Source organism: Odontesthes bonariensis, chromosome 20 (assembly GCF_027942865.1).
Source record: "Odontesthes bonariensis isolate fOdoBon6 chromosome 20, fOdoBon6.hap1, whole genome shotgun sequence".
NCBI lineage: Eukaryota > Metazoa > Chordata > Actinopteri > Atheriniformes > Atherinopsidae > Odontesthes > Odontesthes bonariensis.
The window spans coordinates 23,345,702-23,368,944 of record NC_134525.1 but is presented as its reverse complement, the minus strand read 5'-3'; the positions used below and the strand labels follow the sequence as shown (position 1 = coordinate 23,368,944).

General features: G+C 40.6%; 2 protein-coding genes across 5 annotated transcripts in view; both read right to left on the bottom strand.

Annotated features, from left to right (window-relative positions):
* Positions 1–2,757: 2,757 nt before the first annotated feature.
* Positions 2,758–10,416, bottom strand: pigm (phosphatidylinositol glycan anchor biosynthesis, class M). The gene is made up of 8 exons (XM_075452755.1): positions 10,023–10,416; positions 9,401–9,574; positions 9,153–9,273; positions 8,775–9,024; positions 8,554–8,657; positions 8,176–8,330; positions 6,865–6,966; positions 2,758–5,170 (listed from the first exon to the last, which is right to left on the bottom strand). The coding sequence occupies exons 1-8, from the start codon at positions 10,191–10,193 to the stop codon at positions 5,003–5,005; spliced, it is 1,245 nt and encodes a 414-aa protein (XP_075308870.1). The 5' UTR covers positions 10,194–10,416; the 3' UTR covers positions 2,758–5,002.
* Positions 10,417–12,085: 1,669 nt separating this feature from the next.
* The window catches only part of LOC142370161 (leukocyte elastase inhibitor-like), a 38,624-nt gene continuing 27,466 nt past the window's right edge, over positions 12,086–23,243 (bottom strand). Inside the window, exons 1-10 of one of the 4 annotated variants that reach the window (XM_075452607.1) lie at positions 20,156–20,298; positions 19,409–19,590; positions 16,558–16,662; positions 14,539–14,679; positions 14,204–14,321; positions 13,890–14,032; positions 13,601–13,678; positions 13,407–13,496; positions 13,144–13,324; positions 12,086–12,987 (exon numbers count right to left, since the gene is read on the bottom strand). In XM_075452607.1, the coding sequence (XP_075308722.1) occupies positions 12,761–12,987; positions 13,144–13,324; positions 13,407–13,496; positions 13,601–13,678; positions 13,890–14,032; positions 14,204–14,321; positions 14,539–14,679; positions 16,558–16,662; positions 19,409–19,585 (1,260 nt within the window). In that variant the 5' untranslated portion in view covers positions 19,586–19,590; positions 20,156–20,298 and the 3' untranslated portion in view covers positions 12,086–12,760. Of the gene's footprint in view, positions 12,988–13,143; positions 13,325–13,406; positions 13,497–13,600; positions 13,679–13,889; positions 14,033–14,203; positions 14,322–14,538; positions 14,680–16,557; positions 16,663–19,408; positions 19,591–20,033; positions 20,136–20,155; positions 20,299–23,243 lie in introns of those variants that run through there. The other 3 variants (XM_075452608.1, XM_075452610.1, XM_075452609.1) reach the window with 3 other exon arrangements.

Below are 23,243 nucleotides of genomic sequence, written 5' to 3'. Positions count from 1 at the left end.
CTTCTTTAATGATAGTAAATGATCAGCTGCTTGGATGCCAACTTCAGTTCATAGTCCAGTTGGCTGCAGATGAAATGACAGTGAAAGACAAACAATTACGATGGAAACTATTACTTAATATGAGGGAAAGAAGAGAATTGAAAGGAATTGGTACCTTAAATACAGCTTTTAATCATTTGGAACACTGACCAAAGTCAAAACGGCACGTTATTTGACATCAGACTTTTTACCGCACACACTTCTAAAACTGGTATTAGTTGGAAAAAAAAAAAATTTCCCTTTTCACCTGTCTTTAGACTTTTGAAGGTCTTAACCATAGTCATCACCTGACCCTTTTAACCGAGCCACATGACCCAGTATTGATCAGCTGTGTCCATGGAAAAAGTCTCACATGACTTTTAGCAAGCAGACAGTGTGGAATTATATGAAATAAAAGTAACAGAGACCCTTTTTTTCAAGAAAAAAAACCCCCAAAAAACTTTTTTGCAGTTTATTCCAAAATGCAAGTTGAAGTGAACACTAAAAGCAAGCTGTTTGGGTATGTACAGCCTCCTTGCGCCCCGCTGTGCATTCAGCAGTCCAGTGAACATGATGCACTGCGCAGCAGGAACCACACACTGAGAGTGTCTAACGCAAAAGACAATCTAACTCTCTGGCCTTAGCTGCATGCTCACTTGCCGGATAAGCTAACTGATGCACGCTATAGTTTGAGTAAAGTTATCCCAATGTTTCTCCTTGTGACGGGAGTGGGCTTTATTGTAATAGCTTATTTCATTAGCAATAAGTGAGGTGAAGCATTGGCTCTAACCCTCAACTTTTTGGAAATAATATGCACAAACAGTATGAGCTTTTTTTTTTTTTTTTTTTTTAATTAACTCAAATACTAAAGCAGCTTCCATTTTGCCCACACTCCATCATCCCATCATTTCAGATAGCTAAGTGGCGTATTAAAAATAATGTTGCAAACAGTATTATATGACTTGATGGCTGCGCCCCAGGAGAACTTAATGTCTAGCAACACCCCTGGTCTTATCTATCTTTGATTATTTCCATCACTCATTCGAGCAGCTACAGCTGACCTCTGACCTCTACCAGAACTCTGTTAGTAAAAGTCTGGCTTGGACACTCAGGTTGTTGCTGACCGAGTTCTTATCTTAAACAGAGGAATTATTCTATACTTTTAACAGCCGCTGACCCTGAGATGAATAAGCCTCTCCCCGAGTTCATCACTGGCCACCAGCTACACTCATCACTCCTTCTTCTAATCCCTCCCAGAAGCCTGTGTTTGTTTCTCTGCACTTACCGTATAGCTTACAGGGAATTACAGGCTGTGTTAGGATCAGTTAGCGCGGGGATTTGACTAATTAGGATGATTGGGAGTGTTTACGTGGATTCGTGCTCGTGTATCAAGCAAACGCCAGATTGATCTCGTTTGTAGAGACACCAAAAGAAATTGCACGAGATTGTTTATAGGTCGTAACAGAGCAAACTAAATGTGAGAAAAAGTGACCTGAACTCATCTATGGGAATTTTGCCGATGATAAAAACAATGTCCACCAACAATGGTTTTAGCACTTTAGATATGTTCACGTCTGCATCAAAAAGAATGTTGCTCAGTGTGCACGTTATCATAAATGGAGGTCTTTGTTGCTCTAAGGTATGCGTCAGTGTGTTGAACTTTGTCTCTCAACCCACGTCAGTGTCAAATATCAAAACATACCATAATTGTTGGTACATTTAAAGTTGGTCTCAGTTTGAAACTACACCCACAAACCCAACACACTTCTCTGGGGGATGGTGCTTTGCTGCTTTATCGAGGAACTCTAATTGTGTCAGGTACGAATGTTTTCAGACAGACAGAACAGTTCTCCTCTTGCATTCCAGTCTCTCTCATTTCTGCAGGGCTGCTAGAGCCAGGTCAGATTAAAACTGCCATCAAATAAATTAGATTTATTGATATACATTTGCCATGAAGCAGGTCTTGTAATCCACTAGGATTTGTAGGGCAACAAATGAAAATTCAAGTAAGTACAAAGAGCTTAAAAGCCCTCTCTTTACAGCAAGCTGTCTGTTAAAGTTACAATCTGCAACAATAACAAATTTGTATTGGGGAAAAACGACATGTCTATTAGCATCTATCGATTTAGATGCTAACATAATCATTATGCTTTTATTACCTGAGAATGAACCATTTCTATCTATTTGTGCAGCAGATCCTTGTAAAGGGGGTGAATAGCTGCCATCAAGGCCGACTCTAGGTGTTTCATATTTGTCAGTGTACATTACGACCTGCCATCTTGCCAACTGCGTGACACTTGTTCGATACAGGAAGGGGAGAGTGTGACAAAGACAGGGAGACAGGTGAAGTGAGACAAAATCTAAAAGTGAGGAAAGGAAACAAGAAGAAATAAGTGTCTGCTTTGGGCTTCTGTAGTAGAAGCAATGCGTTTGATTTGTGTTGACAGTGTGGCTGTCAACACAGTGACAGTACAGTGTGAGGGTGTGTGTGTGTGCGTGCGTGTCTGTAATAAACAATGCGAGGTTGCTTGGCCATTTATACCCCCATTCTTTGCCCCTAATTAACACCGCTTCTCTCACACACTCAAATAGGCTGATCCGCCAGTGACGCATCACACAAACAATGCTCGCGTGTTCTCTCCTCAGTGACAAGGGGAGGAAACCTTCAGGGTAAGTCACAGACACATTATGCTGATATACAAATTTCCTACCATGTATATGGAAAAAAAAGTCACATAATAGTATGAGATTACAAACTTTATTGTCATTACACAGCAGTGCAGGTCACTCCCTGAGTTAAAAGACAAGTACAAAACAAAACAGTGTCGATACACATAAAATCAAGTTTTACAAACTTAATAAATACATAAAAATGAAACCAACATGCGTAACAATTAAATGATGAGCAACGACTGAGCACACTGCCTTATAGTTTATTTATGTTCATCAGTGGTGGCTTCCGGAGTGCTGTCAAATGCCTCTTATTAGGTTAGAGTGTGGGCATTTATAGTTTTCTATCAAATACTGAAAGATTGATCTATTATTTTCCAAATACTTTCAGCTGCTCATCCTTAAACCAGAAGCCAGAAATTGTTCATCAGTTGCTTTAGCTAACCATCCATCGCTGCCACTTAATTATCTGTATTAATCGGTTTTCTGTAAATTGTGTCCAATTAACACATTTACCTTACTACTAGAAATATTTATGCATGTCATTTGCACTTCTCTGCTCACCTTCTCATCGTTTGTCAAAAAAAATCTGAGTAGAAATATGTAACATGTAGGTAATCACATCTTGCATGAATGTTTTTTGTGTTCTTTTTCCTTTTTACTGTAGCAGTTTGTCAAATTCAAATTGTTTCACAATGCTTCTGGCAACTGCTAAAGTAAGCTTTAGGGTACAGCCAAGTACTCCTGGAGTGGCTGCTCTAAAAAAAAAAAAAAAAAAAAAAAATGCAGCACTAGATTTCTTGCCATTTCTCAGTTAAGACAGATTCAAACTAAACTTCTGAATGTGCTTTCGTTCGGTGGGTTGCAGGATTGAAATGAAATGGTTTGATATATGTGCCCCAGAGCAGCTAGCCAGCTCTAAGGTTACTGAGTGCAACCTGGTGATTCATGGACCGGATATTCAGGCCACAGCTGACCGTGAGTCACGCTCATGTGCACGAACATATGGAACACACAAGCAAGGGGTTTCAAGTGATTTGGATGAATGTCTTGTGAAAAGCCACTGATTCAGCCTCAAACATTAAAGCATTTGAATATGAAAATACAGCACATTCTAGATACCGAGGAGCCCCAGTGTGTGTCCCAGGCTGCAGGACCAGAAAACACGCTCAGAATCTACAGGACTGAAGTGTACGCTCTAATAATTCCCATCATAAGAGCACAGTGAGATATGGGAACCACTGGCAGCAGTGTTTGTTTTGGGCTGCATTCATGCTCCAGTTGACTGATTAATCTGCAGGGTAACGCGAAGACAGATGCTTGAGCTGACTCTTCAGTTGGTAAATGCTTCAGTCTGCTGGTGACAACAGTGAACTGCAGCTGAAGAGGAGACACCCAGATCAGACTTGGCAAACAAAATGACTTCATTGTAGTGAGCAGCTTCAAAAATTTATTCTAACTTGACTAAGATTGTGATTAAAAGAATATCAGGTATCTTTTTATTCTTTTATTATATCTATGACTGATCTTTTTTTATTACAGTGATGAGACAGCGATGCGTTAGCTACCGCCAACATTTTTTCCCTCATGCCAGACGAGACTAGATTTATCATCGCGGCACGAATATTTGCTTATGTAGCACAGATGGTGGCATTTCCTAAATTCGGTTCCTTCCCACAAACCAAGAAAACATATCAATCTCATTAGAGTAATGTGCAAGCCAGACACCACTTGTAGCATAAAGTTCAAGTCACAAGCACGACGTGATTTAGTGTAGCTTTCTCTGCATTGTGGATCTTAAAGCCTCCTCTTGAGCTGGAAGCGAGTGCCGACATGAATGATTATTCCTTGCTGCACACCACGGAGCAAGAAAAGGGATTCCCTTTGAGATGAGGTGAAAACGTCATTGAAAAAAAAAACTAAAAAAAAAAAAAAACTAAAGGATGTCATACTTCAGCTCAGACTGTGGGGCAGCTAATTGAGAATATCTGCTTTGTTGAGCGGCTCCTCCACAGGTGCACTTAGTTCTAATCTGGAGAGAGCCTTGTGTTACTAGTTTTCTGCCCTACGTGAGTTACTGTGGATCTAAGTGCTTTGACTCGCAATGGCAAACATTTAATCCATGGGTTTAACCCGGGATAATCCAAGGCTTTGTTGCTCACAAATATGACTCATCTGTGGTAAAGTGATTTAGATTATATTGGAATGATATAAAATGGATATAAACGTAAACATTTTCTTTCTGCCAATACAACCACGGTGCCCGATTTACGGGAACATCCTTTCATCGAGTAACTCTGAGGTCCCTGGAGAGTCACTCTGCCTTCCGTCTCGGAGGAGTTTGCGTTGGTTTGTAATGGGTTATGATCTGAATCAAGATGAAACAGTTGATGACCAAGAAGAGCAATCCCGCGAGCCAAATCAGCAAGAAAGTGTTGTGGCCTTTAAACTCCAGGAAGTAGGCTGGAGCCAACCAGATGCCCTGTGAATGAAGAAAACAGGCTGCATAAAATGGTGTAAAAAACAAACAAACTGATAGACCATCGATAGTTGGGGAACTAAAGGGATTATGTAATGATATATACACTGATGAGCCACAATTTTAAAACCACTAACAAGAAAAGTAGCTAAATCTCTCTTTAGATTAAAATGCTTTCAACCCCAAACATGTCCACTGAACTCTGGCAGCTGGCTTGCTAAGCAGGACCATGTGCCCAACACACCTCAAAAACTACTTCTTAACGAACACACACACACACACACCTGTAAAACGCTGCCAACATAAAGTTCTCATTATTAGCCTCGAAAGATGAAAACTGAACATGAGGAAATGGACCGACAACGAAGCTTTTTTTTGAACGGTGGGAGGAAGCTGGAGTACCATGAGAGAACCACGCATGCACGGGGAGAACACGCAAAGTACACAGAAAGGCCTCAGCTGGGATTCAAAGGAACTCTTTAGCTGTGAGGTGACGGCCCACACCTCCACAGCACCATGCCTGCCCTGTCAAGGACTCCGATTTCATCTAAAGTTTTGACCAAGGTTAACTATTCTAAAATGCTGTAAAGCTGTAATTTTGCAGAGAAAGAAACTTCCATTAGCAAATTCAATAGCAAGTGAGTAATGCAGTCAGTCAGTCTGTTTTTCCAACTGCGTTTGCAAACTGTATAAATATTCTGGGTTTTTTTTGTCTTTATGTGGAATCAAGCCTTTAACAAGCAGATTACTCTTGCCACAAAAATATTTAGGAAGAAGTTTTCTTGATTTATGTATTAAAACAACATTGTTTGCAAACAACATTATAGGTCATAATGGGATATTTGAACACTTGCTCTTTTGTTTATTTGCAAAAGGTGATATTTTCTTGCTGTAGCCATCATCGCAGACCAGTTTCTGTGAGTTTAAACAACACAGTTATCCCCTCAGAGGTTTAATATAAAAGAAGAAAAACACAAGAGCTGGATATCTTTAGTCCTTTTTCAAACTAATAAATAACATTTGGGGTCTGGGTTGGCAAATACCCCAATGAAATTGTCATGGCTGTAATATTTCTGATTTCTCCATCATTGGCATTAACTGCCCACAAAGAGATGGAGAATAATTCAATCTAAATTTGTATTCAGCGTGGGATACCCCTGACTGAGTTAAAGGGGAAGTTAGATTTTTTTAAAATTGGACCTTATTTCTGGCATAAAATACGTTCATCTACTCACCGATAACAGTTTGGTGTAAGTCGGCGTCCTTCGGACGCTATTTAGATTACATGAGATCCGTGTATATCCATATAACGGGAGTGAACGGGGCAGAGACAATACAGCCTCTAAATAAGGCATTATCTGTCTTTATTTCACCAATACTTTAAGACGAATAAATTAATGAATGCTCATAGCTGCCGTGTTGTTGTTATTGGGGATTATCGGGGGCTTTCTGCACACGTGTCTACTGGGCCGCCGCAGCATCTTTACACGGAATTCGCTACTGCTGCTGGTAACATGGTTCGTTATTACGCATTTACAAATTGCCATGTTGCACAAAAGTAGCAGTAGCAAACTCCGTGTGAAGATAGCCGACCGTCACAGAGCACGGAGAGAATGAGCTGTGCTTCACGTCATCCCAGTAGATGCGTGTGTAGAAGGCCCCCGATAAGCCCCTGATGGTGTGTGAAAGTGACTCACCTGCCCAGCAAACCAGAGGAGCAGCAGGCCCAGGCCCTGTTTTACTGAAAGACTGAGGTGTGGGATGACCAGAGGAAGTAAGCACAGGTACCACAGGAAGTACTGCAAAAAGAAAACAAGCAACATTGTTAAATCTAACAATGACCGCTTTCTTTTTTCCACTTCTTCTTTCAGTTGATCATGTCAGGACTCAACACAGCAGGTAATTAGTTTCTGTCTCTTCCTTTCATCTTCCTCTTGTAGCATATTTTAAAAAAAAAAAAAGAAGAGAAAAAAAAATCAACTTTCCTTTCACAGCTCGTCTCAGTTCTAGGATCAATTTGGGATGACTCACAGGCAAGAGTGAGAAACAAAAGAATGAAAAATGGACAATTAGTGTTATTCTCGTGAGAACTTTATCTAACGAGACAAGGCGCCATATGATCTCTACTTAAGCCTCTTTCACACAGGCACTGCTTTCCTTTTATCTGGTGGCAAAAAGATGTGTCAGTCTCATGTGTTAATAACACTCTTGGTGCTTTTCCATCACATTTTGAGATTGGAGTCTCATTGAGTGGGACATAGTAACGTATGCATATCACAATATGGCACGAGCGCAAACTGCTGTAGTCACATTAACGGAGAGGCACACATCTGACACGTGATCAGCTGTTCAGAGGAAGCCAATTGATTGTGATATTAAATAAATGACAGACACTATTCACACCTTCCCCAACTGTGGTTTTATACACAGTGAAAAGCTGCAGCAAAGTTGTTTTTCTCATCATTTAGAAAAATCTAAATCCTCCTTCTATCTGACCCTCTAACAGTATTTCAACTGCTCCCACCCAACACCTTCTGTAACTATAGAAAGACTTACAGAGACGTATGTGATGATGCAGCCTTCCTTCTGACAACCTGCTGTGACGGCATAGACGAGGGGTCCTCAGGTGAAAAAAAAAAAGGTTCTGTTTTCCTCCAGTTGATAACAGCTACGTAGTTACTGTAGTGCTATGTAACCCTAACCAGCGTAATACTGACCGTTCGACGGCTTAAACATGTGGAAGAGTCATATTTGCAGCTGCTTTCATCCACCATCGCTTTGTTTCAAACAACCTCTCAGTATGATGTAACGTTAACAACTGTGAAACAAATGTTTTGGTATAACCATAGCCTATGCAGTTCATGCACTGTCCAACCATGGGCTAATCGCAAATATCGCTCGCTCACAGTGGCTCTTTGCGTCTTCACTTTAACAGACTGATGAAGCCATTAATGTTACGTGTGTGAAAAGGGCTTGAGACGGCTCCTTCTTGCTGGTGGTTCGTGTACCTGTGAGGTGCAGACTTTGTTGAAGGAGACAAATATAGCTGTATGTAGGAAGCAGGCGAAGGCCAGGTCCCGGTGAAAAGCCCACGATGCCACCAACAGCAGGATGAGCTGAGGCAGGAATGCTGCCAGGCCGAGGCCCTGGTTCCACCTGCTGTCTGAAAGAACACAAGAGGTGCGTCAAGCACAGAGAACTGAATCACTTCCCGTGTGTTTACTGTCCGATAGAGGGAAAAAGAAAACATTCTTCCTGATATGTCACGGATTTAACATGAACTTCACTGCAAGTGGATCATCAGCAAAGTAACATCTGCACACGATCTAGTGTTCTGTGCTGGTCTTTGTTCGAGTCTCATTGAATGGCTGGAGAGAAACAAATACCTGCAGTAAGGTAGAGCATGTAGAAGTATGGAGAGAAGTTGTGTCTGATGTCCCTTCTGGTCACATGGTACAGGTATGTCTCATGAAGAAACTGCCAACCATACCTGGATTTACAGCAAAGGGGTTGCGTTAATTTGATTTATTGATTTATTTCCATGTACAGTTAGTGTACTGGTCTGGACAATACATAGTACATAATGTAGTTTGTGAATTCATCTCACATGTAATAGAAAATTGCTGTGAGGGTAACAAAAACTCCTCCGGATACACTTGCAAAGAGAATCAGCTTCCGGTTGATGAAACTTCCAATAAATACAGCAGGCTTCCTCCACGTCCAGGTGCTTTTGGTTTCCTCTGTTCTCGCCTCTGCTGTACGCAGGACCAGAGCAATGGGGAGGGCATATGTGATGGGGTAGATTTTCATATGAACAGACAAGCCGTAGAGCACAGCTGCCCACATCAGAAGCCCGGCTGGAAGAGAAATAAATACAATAAAAAAATAAAAAAAAGGAATTTCACAGAAGCTATATATCTATATTACATGATAGAATTGGCATGTATTCAACTCATAGTTCCACAGGCACAAGCGACACTCTTACCTTCCATACAGAGTAATGTCCCCAGTACCAAAGCTGCCAGGATTGACTCAGCATTCCCTCGGCTTGACACTCCCATGGGCAGCGGGTTGAGAAGCCACAAAGAACAAACACGGCGTGCTGTCTGAACATAAATGCAAACAACAGCCCAAATCTGTTCACACGTGCATGAGCATAAAGCCTCCGAGTTCCAGACCACGACTCTTGTCATAAGAAAAACGAATAAGCAGATCTTGATCGGATGGACAAACCTCGCAGCTTAGGCCTTGGAGGCAGAGGATTCGGTAGATGAGCAGTCCTGACAGCACATCGCAGACGATGAACAGGATCTTGCCAAACACCATGCCGAGATAGATGTTTGGGGTGAGAAGCCAGGCCAGAAGAGGAGTGTAGCGGTAGGTTGACCTGTTGTATGGAGACTCACCCTGTTAAGAAATGTCCAATATTCAAGAAACCAGGGTGAAATCAGGGTGAAGAAGCCTACATAAGCCATCCAACAAAAATGTTGCAAAGTACTGCTCACCGACATGACCTGTAATACTGTTTAGGGTATGTCTGTTCATAAACCTTACTCTTCTAGTATCTATCTAGTATCTCTTCTGTATCTAACCAAAAGAAAAAAGTCATGTTTCCAACCGTAATCAATGTTTTAGTTGGAAAGTTTGGAAACGTCATTACGTTAACGAGGCGAAGCAGAAACAAAAGTTCTAAGACTTGCAATGCCACTCACACCACTCATTACTACGAGCTTACCACATAAATAACTCAAATGTTTACTAAACAAGAGCTTATACTCTCTCTTCTACCCCCTCCCTCTTAACGTTTTAATAATTTCCCCTGTATGTTAGCAGGGACAGTTAGCTCTCGTGTTACCTCCGTTATAAACCTCGCAGCATCTGTGAACACATGGTAGTCAATGTCAGTGTACTTCACCGCCATGGTCCTGTCCTGATAGTCCCCATAAGCGACCAAAGCCAGTCGTACAAGAAAGGAAGCCGTGAAAAGGACGTGCTTTTCTGTGAGCTTGGAAAGAAGCCTCTCCATCTCCAACCATGCAAGATGAACCAGAAAAGCAGGTAAGACCAACTGAACGTAGGTTTTCGCTAATCTCTCGCGATGGGACACATTTGTCGCGCTGCTCGTTTCTCCGGGGTCATCTCCGCTTTCCTTGAGCGTGTGAAATTATAGAGCAAAATGACCTGTATGAGTTGTTCACAACCGTTGATGAATGTCCAGACTTCGAAAATATAAACACGGAAGTCATCCGGAAGTGAACTTCTTCTTCGTGACTGGGGTTGGAAGACAGCCTGCATTCTAAAGTGTGTCACCGTCGCCATCTTCTGGTGTGTCTTACTTACTACAGCGTCCACACTGTTTTCCTCTGTGCTGTTCTCACGGCTGATGAAATATCGCCTGCCTCATTCATTACAACCACAGTCAAGAATGCTCTTCTACACTCCTGTTGCTGTTCGCCCTGACCAACTATGCTCCACCTTTAAGGAGTATTTCTTATGCTGACTGCCTCCTCATGCTGCTCATTCATTAATTCTTAACTTACAATGTCCTTCTCTTCTCATTTTTGAGAGTCTAAAACTTGTTAGTTCTCAATGTTTTCTGAAGGTCTTTGAATATTTTGCACAGTGCAGTCCTCATCTCACAATTTAAGACATTTTATTTTTTATACCAAGTCACCTGATTCAATAGGGTAAACCAGTTTTATGTCAACAAAGACAACTTAGCAAAGAACCGAATCTAAGTCGGGGTATACGCACCTTGCAGCCTGTTGCAAAGACACATAATTTGTAACCACTTTGATAATTGCCAATGGCAAAAAATGCAGAAGATAACCCAGTTTGACAGGCATAAAATGGTATTTTTTGGACCAACAAGGGGATTCCCTCAAGAAATTTGAGGAAATTGGACAAGTGGAGGACAAAAGAAGTGGCAGGGCTAAAACAAACACTGTCTACAACAGAGGGACATTATTTTAAGGCGATGCCAGAGGACCTGAGAGATGCAGTGGGTCCTTCGCCCGATCCGCTGTTTTCTAATAAAGCCTCATCAGAAATGGTCTCAGTTGAATGGTGGAAAACAGGATGAAAATGCTGAGGTATGGCTAAATAAAGAACTGGACTGAAAATCTTATGGAGTGATGAATCCTTCTGAGACTTCCCCATGATTGAAGCAGAGTGAGATCATCTCGACAGAGAATACAAGAAAAGGGCACCAGACCCAAGTATTTACATGAAAACTCGTCCAAGAGGGTTAAGGCTGCGTGGGGTCGTAAAGACAACCTTACCAAATGTTCTCTTTCAGGTTTCTTAGAGTTGTATAAACTATGGTTTTGCCGTGTATACTGCATTTCAATTTATGGCTGCATATTTCAAATATGGCTGTCCATATTTTGTATTGTTCTGACACATCTCCAGTCTTGTCATTCAATCGTTTTAACTGTTGATTAAGGTTGTTATTATACCAATACAGTTGGAAGCTTATTGAAGATAAGATCTGCATGATTATTATCATTTCTCGTCCCCCCCCCATTTCCTCTTGTGCTATCTGGGAGTACATTTATTTCCATGTGCAATATTCAATATGGGAGCCATCTATTTGATTATTATCATTTCTCGTCCCCCCCCATTTCCTCTTGAGCTATCTGGGAGTACATTTATTTCCATGTGCAATAGTCAATATGGGAGCCATCTATTTCCACAGCCTGTGGAATTAGGAATCTATAAAGTAGTTACTGTTATATATTCAGTCTCTTAAATACCAAACGGATTAAAGTATTAGGTTTAGCTCTACATCTAAATAACAATAGAACAACCTAATAATGACTGAATGACATGTTTCTCACTGACCTCCATCTTATCACACTTAAAGGAAAATCACAGTAAAAAGGCATTTTAAAAAACAAACAAAAAAACCCGACAAAATGTTTTCAAACCACACACTTTAATTCCACATGTATAAGCGTAGGGACACATGTAAATGACACGGACCCAATGCCAGCAAACCTTCATGTAAGCTCTTGTCCTTTTTTGGTCTATATTAAATGCACACTTACATATAACTGCACTTTACATAATGTCTGTCACTTAGTTACAATCTTCTCTTTGGTTCATGAAAAGTGGAAACAGATGTAATTGAATGTCGTGTATCATAAATTGCAAAGCTGATGTCTGTGCTGCCAGCTGACAAAGGCACAATTTTTAAGGCAAAATCTTTAACAAGGTATAAAATTAGACAAACTAGTCTAGGAAATTAGGCTGCAGCAAATAGGGCCATAAGGTCATGGATAAAAACTAAGGAGGAGATTAAGTTAAAACGGTGCAAGAATTGAACCTTCGGCGAGGCAGAGGATAAACTCTGAACCACTCGTGTGAGATGTGACGTAAACACGAAGCCACAGTTTCACACCATAGTTTTAAAACATCACGCTGGAGCTGAAAATGAAGGATGGGAACTCGATGTGTGATCGGCAGGAAGTCTCTAGAGCGATTATTCTCAACACTTTCCAACTGATCCAAAATAAAATGTGACACTAAAGCTGTTTAGTTGTATTGTAACCTCCCTCCAGCTGAGACACGCTGATCTAAGTGATGCAGCGCTCACTCGGGGGAGCAGTAACGGCCAGCAAAGAGGACGCTCCTGGAAGGGTTGTGTCTGATGAAGAAGAGGAAAGGGTGATCTGCAACGAAACTGGCTGGACGTAAGGCACAGCGCAGCATCATGACGGCAGCAGTGGCGGCAGCAGCCTCGGTTCCCTCCTCGTTGACTTCCACGAATGCCTTGTGGAAGACTTCTGACAGCACCAGGTCATTGCCGGGAGACATGCCTGTCACAAAGGAGAAGGAGGGAATATCTTTAAACATTACAGCCCCTGACAAGTATTTACTGAGGAGCGCACTGATGAAAACCTCAGGTACCTTCGGGGTACCCGTTCCTTACAGGGTTATGAATATATCTGATATCATTCAGGAACATTTCCTACCAGAGAAATCACTCTTTCCAATGTCGAAGGCATCCATCATGCCCATGCTGACCAGGACCCCCTTCATGTCATATTTCTCCTCCATCTTGAACCGGGGCAGGCCCACCTGGACCTCGACGTCATCCATCATGTCTGGACGAGTCCACTCCACAAAGTTCTCATACGTCAGCTCTTTCTCCAGCTGAGGGTGGATATCAAATCAGTCCCTACTTTGTGCGCGTCTCGCAGGTTTCTTTACGTGTTCAAACATGCTCATGTCCTACCTTCTCCAGACCTGTTGTACCGTCCTCTATGTCATTGGGTAGAAAGATGATCATGCTCAGCTCCTTTCCTTTGTAAGGCAGTTCTAGAATCTGTCAAACAGATGGTAAAAATATTACAGTTGAAGTCATTTTAATAAAAGTTTTATATCTACAGGCGTCGCACCGCTGGTTTAACCCCACATGAACCAAACTACCTGGCAGCTGGCTTCAGGGATGTAGGTTAAAGGGAACTTGCTCTTCTGGTGCATCATTTTCACCGGCTTAGCGTTATTCTGTAAGCAAAGAGAAATGCAACATGATAAAACTTTTTTTGTTGTTGTTTTTTTCCCCCCAATCTTCAGAGATTGTCCAAAGAAGTGAAAAAGAATTCTGAAATTTTGACTAACATGAATTTGGCAATAGTATCCCACTACCTCTTGCGTGCCAATTGTCATATTGTTTGAGAAGCAGGAAAAAAAAGCTTTTATCAGCAAAGGGAATTACCTTGCTGAGCCTGAACTGAGCGTCGCGTGTGGCACTCTCCTTAAACTGCTTGTTCCAGTTGCCTTTGAAGTAGATGGCGTTGACCAGCACCAGCCTGGTCATGGCATCCACCACACCACTGGGCAACACATCCTTAATTTTACCTAATGAGCAACATTGATACAAACATGAAGCGAATTCACATGCAAAACTAATGGAGACACGCAGAAAAACTGAGGCAGTCGTGCATTTCCTGCTTTTTATTTAATGGTGACATTTTTCAGCCTCAATGAGAAACTGATGAGTTAGTCTATAAGCTTGTGTGTGGCATCCACCTTGTGTCCGCGTCTCCACCCAGCTGTTGATGTTAACCCTAACTGCTTCGGAGCTCTTGACGAAGTCCACAGACTCCAGCTCAGCATCATAGTGCTTTTTGGTCTTTCCTAGGAAATCCTGAAACCAGTAAACAAAACATTTACAGAAATTGGTTGCCCAAGCAAAACCTCGTCACAGCCAGAACTGTATTTTGTCATTCACTACTTGTCCCTCATTATAATTATATCTCACAGAGCTTTATCATCCCTCTGAGCGCCTCTCATTTATTCAAAAACAACCACACCCGCTCGAGAAACTCCATAAACACATAGTGAAAAAGAACACACACACACACCTCAACAAACTGGTAAGACTGCTCTCCGTACAATCTGTTGGCGACACTCAAAGCATACGGAGCGTCCGACTTTTTGAGCTCGCTCAGCAGCTGGGCGAAGCTGGTGTGGATCTCATCCTGACAATCCTGTGTCTTCAGGCACTGTGGACAAAATAAAGAGCCGTAAAGAACTACAAATAGTATATCAGTCATGCTCGATGACCTGAAATAGGTTTACATTTAAACGCAGATTTATTTACTTGTATGTTACTCCATTTGTATAAGTTTGTCATGATGGGAAAATTATGAATGGTAAGGCCTCTAAAATGTGGGTATTCAAATAGAACTGCCATACTGCATAGAACAACATAGCACAATGTTTGGATTTTCAACAAATTGCTTACAAACCCACTTAAAAAAAAAAAAGTTGGGATGCCGTGTAAATTGTAAATAACAAAGTCTCATAAACCTATTTACAATAGAACATAAAAATAAACATATCAAAAAAGGTTAAAAGAGGACCTTTGGGCTGATAGAGGATTCTAGAAACCTGGACTTGCTGTTGTAATCGATGCAGTATTTAGTTTAGCATCGTCTTGCTGAAATATACAAGGCCTTCCCTGAAAAATGCACAAGCTAGATGGAAGTATTGATTTAAAACCTTTATGTCCCTTTCAGGATTGATGGAGCCTTTCCACATGTGCAAGTTGCCAGGTCCACAGGCACTAATGCACTCCCATACCGTCAGAGATGCAGGCTTTTAAAGAGACTGCTGATAACAAGCTGGATTGTAATTTGTTTTACATTTTGATTTGTCTGACCATAGAAAAAAGTTTTCCACTTTGCAATGACATTATGTACTACAGAAGATAAAATATTCATATTATTTGCAATTTCACACTGAGGAACATTATTCTGAAATTGCTGCCTAATTTGTGGTAGAAGATTTTTGCAGATTGCTGAACCTCTGCTCATCTTTACATCCTATAGACTCTACCTCTCTTAGGTGCTCTTTTTATTTCCAATCATGCTACTGAACTAACCAACTAAATTAATGGCAACAAGTTCCTCCAGCTGCTTCATTTTAGTACAATTTAATTTTCATTCCTTCTTTTTTTGACAATCTTATTGAGACTTTTCAATGACATAGTAAAACGTCCTACTTTTGACATTTTAATATGTCTCCTTTTATTTACTGTTCATAATGATTTATGAGAACTGCAAATCCCTGAATTTTTTTCCATTTACATTGTATACAGCATCCCAACCTTTTTAAAAATTAATGTGAATAAATCTGAAACTTGAGTTTTTCCTCATCACTTAGCACATCATGTGCTGCATAACAGTGGGATTAAATAGGAACACATCAACTAAAAAGCAGGACACAGAGAAAAACCCTAACCCTTTACACCTTAAATAAAAGAACCCACATCCCAAAGGCTGATCAGAGTTCCCATAAACATTAACAGAATATGAAGTCACACGCCATCCTTCCACCATGTTATACAAAAACCTCAGAATTTTCTTTGAGAAATGGCGTGCATGCAAATCAACAACGCCCTATAAAACATCCTCCAGCCATCCTCAAGCCTGTCATAACGATGTTTGCCAAATTTGGTAGAACAAGAAAAACTAACTAAGGGTTTTGAGAGCTTAGCGAAACTCTTATCAGCTGCTACTAAGAGAAAAAAAGCCACTCCACAAAGTAGCCATAAAAGGACAATCCTACGTTCCTGTGTTACATGCATCTCTATGGGGGCTGGAGGTTGTTGGACACACACTTACAGCTTCAGTTCACAGCATATAACACAGGATGCTCCGTTGTGTTGCAGTTTTTTTGCTGAGGGTTCAAGACAGAAGAATTGAACAACAACAAAAAGAGAGTAGAGGAAACAACCATGAAGTCAACTCTGGAACCCCCGTCTCGTTTTTTTTTCCCCCCTGAGGGATACCGTCACCACATGCCACCACCCAGACCATCTGTTAGTAATATGTACCCCCATTAGTGTACAGCCCCTGTACTACTGGCTTTGTAACCACCTTCAGCAGGTTTGGCAGACTGGACTGAACCTGCTGTTGCATCTGCATTTTCATCTGCTGCGCTCCTGCGTGCTGATGCTGCTCTGCCTTTGTGAAGCAGAGAACCTATGGGTGCAATTAGTAGCAATCGCAGTTAAGTTAGACATCATTCACCCGGTTGTGTACAGTGAGTTATGTTATCTTAGTCAGTGGTGTGTGGACTGAGTGCATTCTGCCTCAAATTCATTTTGATACAGGGTTCTTTCTCAAACTTTAGTTTTAACCTATATTTGCTAAATAATTTTTGAGGCGTATGCTGAGCCACAGCTCTGACTGCCATATTTCCCTGCTGTGTGATGGTGAGAATGGCTTAAAGAGTAGTCATCCCCTTTAATGTCATCAGGTTGTACTTTTCACAGGTTGATTGCGTTTAAGGAGGAACATATGAACACCAGACTGTTTAGGTCAGCGACAGAGGGCGACTTTATGCCACATAGTTATTTGAAAATAACTTTCAGCAGCCAGCACAGCTTGAATGGTGGAGAGAAAATCTTCATGGCAGGGCACCACATAGCTCAACTGGTTAAGCAGGGGCCCTTTTACAGAGCCTGGGACTCCTGTAACAGCAGATTAGGGGTTTGGCTCCAGAGCTCACAGCCTTTATTGCATGTGATCCCACTTCTTTGCTAAATAAAAGCCACGAGAGCCCCACCAAAAAAAAAAAGGAATTAATAAAACTATACATCAGCTAATACTGGTTTGAATCTGAGTGGCATTACTGCATGACAAATTCAATCATTTATGGATTTTCTCATGAAAAAAACCCCCCAAAAAAACAAAACAGAATGTATTTTGAGCTGACTTTTTAAATGGCCATTTAAAAGTGAACTGCAATGAATGCCAACCTATGCATCAGGGAGTGTGTGTGTTAGATAAATGGTGCGGTGGTGTTAAAAAGACTATAGAGTAGCTCGACTAAGATCACACAACAGAAAATACAGCTTGATTGTCAAATTATGAACATCTACATATCAAGTCAGCTGTAAAAGCTGAAGACAGTCTCAGATTTGGTCAAAAATAATGGATAATTAGTTCAAATGGTTCAATTTACAGTTGTAATAAGATCTATAGTCAGGGGTGAACAGTTGGAAAAAATGCTGGACATAAGTGACTGGGTTAATTCAACAAAACGTCTTAATTACAAACTTGTATCCATAATCCTGACAAATTTAGTCAAAAAAAAATGTGCAAAAAGTCTAATTTGGTTTCAAATGTTCTTACTATATGTTGGCCTACATGAATACTAGTAGGCAATCTGTATTACTGTTGCACACTGACAGAGACTGATGGGTTTTTGCATGTGTCAGCCCATTTCTAAACAGTACTAAATCCTTTTATTGACACTTCCTCCTTTCAAGAGTAAATGAGTAAGTCTGAGGAAAGCCAGGACACGTTGAGAAATGACTTTTACCGCTGCTCTATGTCATGCATACACAATCTCACAAACCTTTCCCACTCATTCAGTCATAAATGTCCACCTAGTTTTTTGCGCAACAGCTTGTGAAACAGGCTGAATCACCATTTTTGATGAAAGACATACAGATACTGTAACATGGTATCCAAAACAACAATTTAAACAGATGCTCTGTTCAGATAACATAACGCCTCAACTGAGAGATTCCTTGGTTCATTTGATCAGACAAGCTCAACCTTCGTGTTCATGACACAATCAGTTTTATACAGGCTGCCTCCTTGCTCTGAACAATGAACTCTTGGATATTTTGTCCCTGACCCAGCTGAACAGGCAGGTAATAACCCTGCTACTGCAGAGTCAGATGACACAAAGACGACAGAAAAAGAGATTCATGTCTGCTATTCTTAGAATGCACAACACGTTAGCAGATGAATACTGATGTTACATCTTGTATTTATGGTCTAATAAATGTGCTATTAATGTTAGACTTTGTCATTTCTAATGACTGGAGTTGTTACTTTGAATCCAGGGTCAGGGCAGATTATGGGTGAGGCCCTTCCCTTCCCATGTAATCACACCCACTGACTTGACTTAACTGGGTGTGGCATCACTTTATCAAAACCTTACATGCTTTTCTTACTGTGTCAACTTCCACAAAGATTTAAAAAATGCCTCTGTATTGTTCCGTTAAGCCTCAGAGATACTGAATAGAAAAGGAGCTCTGGGTAATGCCTTTCCCTAAGCTGACTTCTATTTCTTAGCACTTAATGTAGGAAGCAAATCTGTAACCCCTGCATCCATCAGCAATGTACATGTAATGTGTACATTGTAAGCATGAAAACTGTGGCTGAGGTAATTACAATTTATTTTCTAAATGCAATTACTGTGTGTGAGTTTAATAAAAAAAATAAAAATAAAAAATAAAAAAAAAGAGGTACATCAAATATTAATCATATCCATTCATTGACGAAAGAACCTAGATAGCCAGACAGTTATTCTGCCAGTATGCACAGCTTAGGTCGATTTGAACAGATCTTTATTGCCCTTACACGTCCACATTACTTATCACGTTCCCATAGCAGCACAGCGCAGGGCTGGTCAGAGTCTGAGCATGACATACAATTTCTGCTGATGGCGGAAGACGAAACCAGTGATTTGTGAACTTTCACTCGTATCAAATTCAACGCGGTCTTCTTCATGGAGCTTTCCTGTTCGGCGTTGCGTGATAGCGTCTTGTGGAAATGTAGTCACCTCTGTGACCAGTCACATGGGAAATAAGATGCTCCTTAAAACCATTTACTATAAATGTGAGAGATTCAAATCAAACAGAACGTACACCACGTTTAATGCGGGATCGTAAAGATGGACGGTTGGCGTTTAAATGACGTTAAACTGTACCTCTGACATCTGTGTGGCCGTGTTGCCTCTGGCCCCCAGCATCACCATAGCCAGGGCTGAGGAGATGCTGAACGGGGAGTAGAAGATGTTTGCGGACTTGTCATTATCACCCAGCGTTTTGAGCAAAGCCAGAGAGAAGCTGGTGTTGGCCTTGGACAGAGGGGTAGGTGATGCCATTGTGCCTGTGGAAACGAATAAGGACAGAGCATTAATCACAATCACTTGATGGATCAAACTCCACTGAAAAGATGCTAAAATGACCATTCCACAGATCAGCCAGGAGTATCTGCAGCTCACATACAACAAAACTGTAACAATTTGTAGACCGATGTAGACCTGTAGCAAACTTTGCATGGTACACCTCAGTGTAACTGAGATATAGCTTACGTCATCTTTAAAAGGATCAGTGTGGATTTCTATAGCAAAATCAGGTGCGTCTTTGTTGGTGTGTACACGGCCGACTTTAAGACAATGTTATACATTGGAGTACAGTCGAATTGTGTTCAAATTGCTCTTTGACAGCACAATTAAAGCTATGAACTATTCATTTCACCAACCTTTGGGTTCCATACAGATTTACATGTACAACACTGTTACAGGTTCAACTCAGCCTGTCCCTTCTCACCTGTTCCGTACGACTCCTGTGAAAATGAGTGCTAATCGTCGCTTAATTCCAGCTTGAACACTAACTATCTATAAACATAAAAATAAAATTTCTACTCGCAAACTGAGCTGAGTTTTACTTACTGGTAGACAGGTTTTTTTTTTTTCTTGTGGTCCTCTGAAGTCGTTTTTAGGCGTCACATGAAAAACAAACGCAGAAACCTTGGTTTATATATGTTTTTGACAAGCCGACACGCCCCACAAAAAAAGGCTTCCTCATTTTCAGTTGTCAATCTACGGAAGCCGACGTGGTTGAAAAAGCTTTATCTCGATTATTACCGCAGCAGCCGCAACGCTTGTAAGGTAAGTGAAGTGTAAAAAAACAACATCATCTGAAACCACTGGAAATACGCACATATCTTGCTGTCAAACGAAAATTTATCAGCATGTTACTTTCAAATTTAAACTTGGAAAAAAAACAGGACACTAAGAGCTATCTAAATGTATTCAAATTGACATACCTCGTTTAAAACGTAACTCTAATTAATTTAACTTGAATATTCTGATATCTTTTTTACTCCTTGTCTTCAATCTATTCCATTCTTTCAAACTTTTAACATAATTGGAGTTGCGTAAGTAATAATATAGATTAACTATAGATTACATGACTGATTACTTCTTTTTATTTCAGTTGCACATACTGCCTGCACATACAGGTGTGCAAAAGTCTTGGGTCATCCCTCTTTTCTTCTTTTTTTTTTTGTTTTGTTCCAAGCAACATGAATCATTTAAATGTGGTCTTTTGTGGACCATTTTCAGAGGAGTATCTTTTTTTTGTGCTGTTTTTTCTTGAAGCTACATAACACTGATCTATGAATCATTCAAGTAAGAAAAAAAGGCACATATCTGAAGGGATGAGCCAATGTTGTACATATACATGATATAAATGTACAGATATGTGCAGTCACTTTGTATTCACATTGTAAATATTGCATTCACTAAAAAAATAAAAATGCCAAATGGAATGTCTTTCAAGAAGCCTGGAAAACTATTCCTGAGGACAAATTAAAGAAATCATAGGAAATCTTGTTGAAGACGGTTCAGGTTATGTTAAAGAATAAAGTTTGTCATGACAAAAATGAACTCTCAAGCTTGTTAGAATTGTACAAAATCAGTATGTTTTTTTTTTGCAGTATATACTGTTTTTCTGTTTATGTTTCTCTCATTTCTCTCATGGCTCTCTCATGGTTCCAGTCTTACTTGACTGATCGGAGCTTTTCTGTGCAGCTAGGGGAATTCACTTCATTATCGGCCCCTCTCACTTTTGGGGTCCCCCAAGGCTCCATCCTTGGGCCAATTCTCTTTTTACTTTATTTGTTACCATTAGGGGCAATTTTTAAGAAGCACAATCTTTCTTTTCATTGCTATGCTGATGATGTCCAGATCTACCTGCCTGTGAAATCTGGATCCCTTGACTCTGTACAGACACTACTTGATTGTAAACGATGTCAAATCCTGGATGTCTGCAAACTTTTTGAATCTTAATGAAAAAAAGACTGAAATCATTATGTTTGGATGCGGTCCACTTTCCTGCTGGCTTTCTGGGCCCCCTAACAGTAAATGTTCAGCCTACTGTGAAAAATCTTGGGGTAATATTTGACGACAAGCTGAAATTTGATCGCCAGGTTAGCTTGGTTGTGAAAAACAGTTTTTATCATTTGAGGGTTTTATCTAAAGTAAAAAGGATATCTGCCACATGGAGATTTGTAAACTGTAATCCATGCTTTTATTAATACCAGATTGGATTACTGGAACTCTCTCTACTTTGGCCTCGATCAGTCACTGTTGCGCCGCCTGCAGCTCGTACAAAACGCAGTGGCCCGCCTCCTCACTGGTAAACGCAAGCGTGACCACATATCCCCGGTCTTAGTTTCGCTGCATTGGCTCCCAGTTGCTTTTAGAATAGATTTTTAAATTTCATTGTTTGTTTTTAAAGCTCTTAATGGCTTAAGCCCTCAATATTTGACTGAGCTCCTTCATATCCACTCCCCCGCCAGATCACTGAGATCCTCGAATCAGCTCCTACTGGTCCCCCCTAAAACAAAAGTCAAAACCAAAGGTGACCGAGCCTTTGTGGCAGCGGCCCCTCGGCTCAGGAGTAACCTTCCCTGGCACATTCGATCTGTAGGATCTTCTGAGACTTTTAAATCCTCCTTAAAAACCCACTTTTTCTCCCTGGCTTTTAATCGTATTTAAGTAGATAACCTTGAGTGTCCCTGTCCATGTGGTCCAAAATCTCTCTGACATCCAAGGAGGTGTCAGGCATGATGTCTGTAATTTTCTAAATGAACAAGCATTGCTCTGTTCCTCAGTCACAAACAAAATCAAAACAAGAGCCCTCTTGTGGGATCACGTCAGATGGCACACAAATTAGCTCTTGGAAAACACCCATCACATACATACAATTACTCTCTATCCCATTACCTGCTCTTGGTTTTTTTAGTTTTTTTTTATTTACTTTCAAAATAACTTATTCATTTGCGAGCATTTCCTGCTGTGGTTGCTATCTTCAACAGCACATTTTTCAAGAAACTCAGAATAGTTTCCCTATCACCCTCTTCTTCCTTTACTGATAAAAGAATCAACAGCAAAAATGTTTCTTGGTGGGATTTTCTGTAACTTTGACGGTACTGACAGCTAACATTAAGACATAGGGAAAGGCCGAGGTGGTTAATCATTAGCTTATTAAGGGGAACAGAGTGAGAATACTACCACAACAGAACTCCCGTACATGTGAAACAGATCAGTATTCACATGTTCTTTTTGCCAATTCTCATTTGATCTTAGTCATTTTAGTCAAGAACTTTGCAGTTGTAAAGAAATGTGCTATAAAGAAAAAGTTTATGCCAACTGATGCACTTCAAAATGCAGAATAAATGCCGGCAGGTCAGGCTGGGCCTTCTGCTGGAACAATCTCATTGATGAGATGTCGGCACAGTGTTGACATAGACTACTAATACCAATGCCATCCACATTAATAAGCCTAATAATTTACAATGTTTACACAAAGAGGAAAATAAAAGTAGAAATATTGTCCTTGCCCTGTCACATTGTAGCTAAGATTTGGGATCATTGATTAACTGATGACTCTTTCTGACAATGATATTCTGATAATCAATACATTTTAATTCATGATTACGACATAATTCTAATTATATCCAGTGTTGTAATG

What these genes read in the sequence shown, in the direction of transcription:
- pigm (XM_075452755.1), bottom strand. Translation starts at nt 10,193, where the DNA reads ATGGAGAGGCTTCTTTCCAAGCTCACAGAAAAGCACGTCCTTTTCACG. An exon ending in CTGCGAGGTTTATAACGGAG is followed by an intron (nt 9,575 to 10,022) that starts GTAACACGAGAG and finishes ATTTCTTAACAG; the next exon opens with GGTGAGTCTCCATACAACAG. An exon ending in TCCTCTGGTTTGCTGGGCAG is followed by an intron (nt 5,171 to 6,864) that starts GTGAGTCACTTT and finishes CTTCATTCACAG; the next exon opens with GGCATCTGGTTGGCTCCAGC.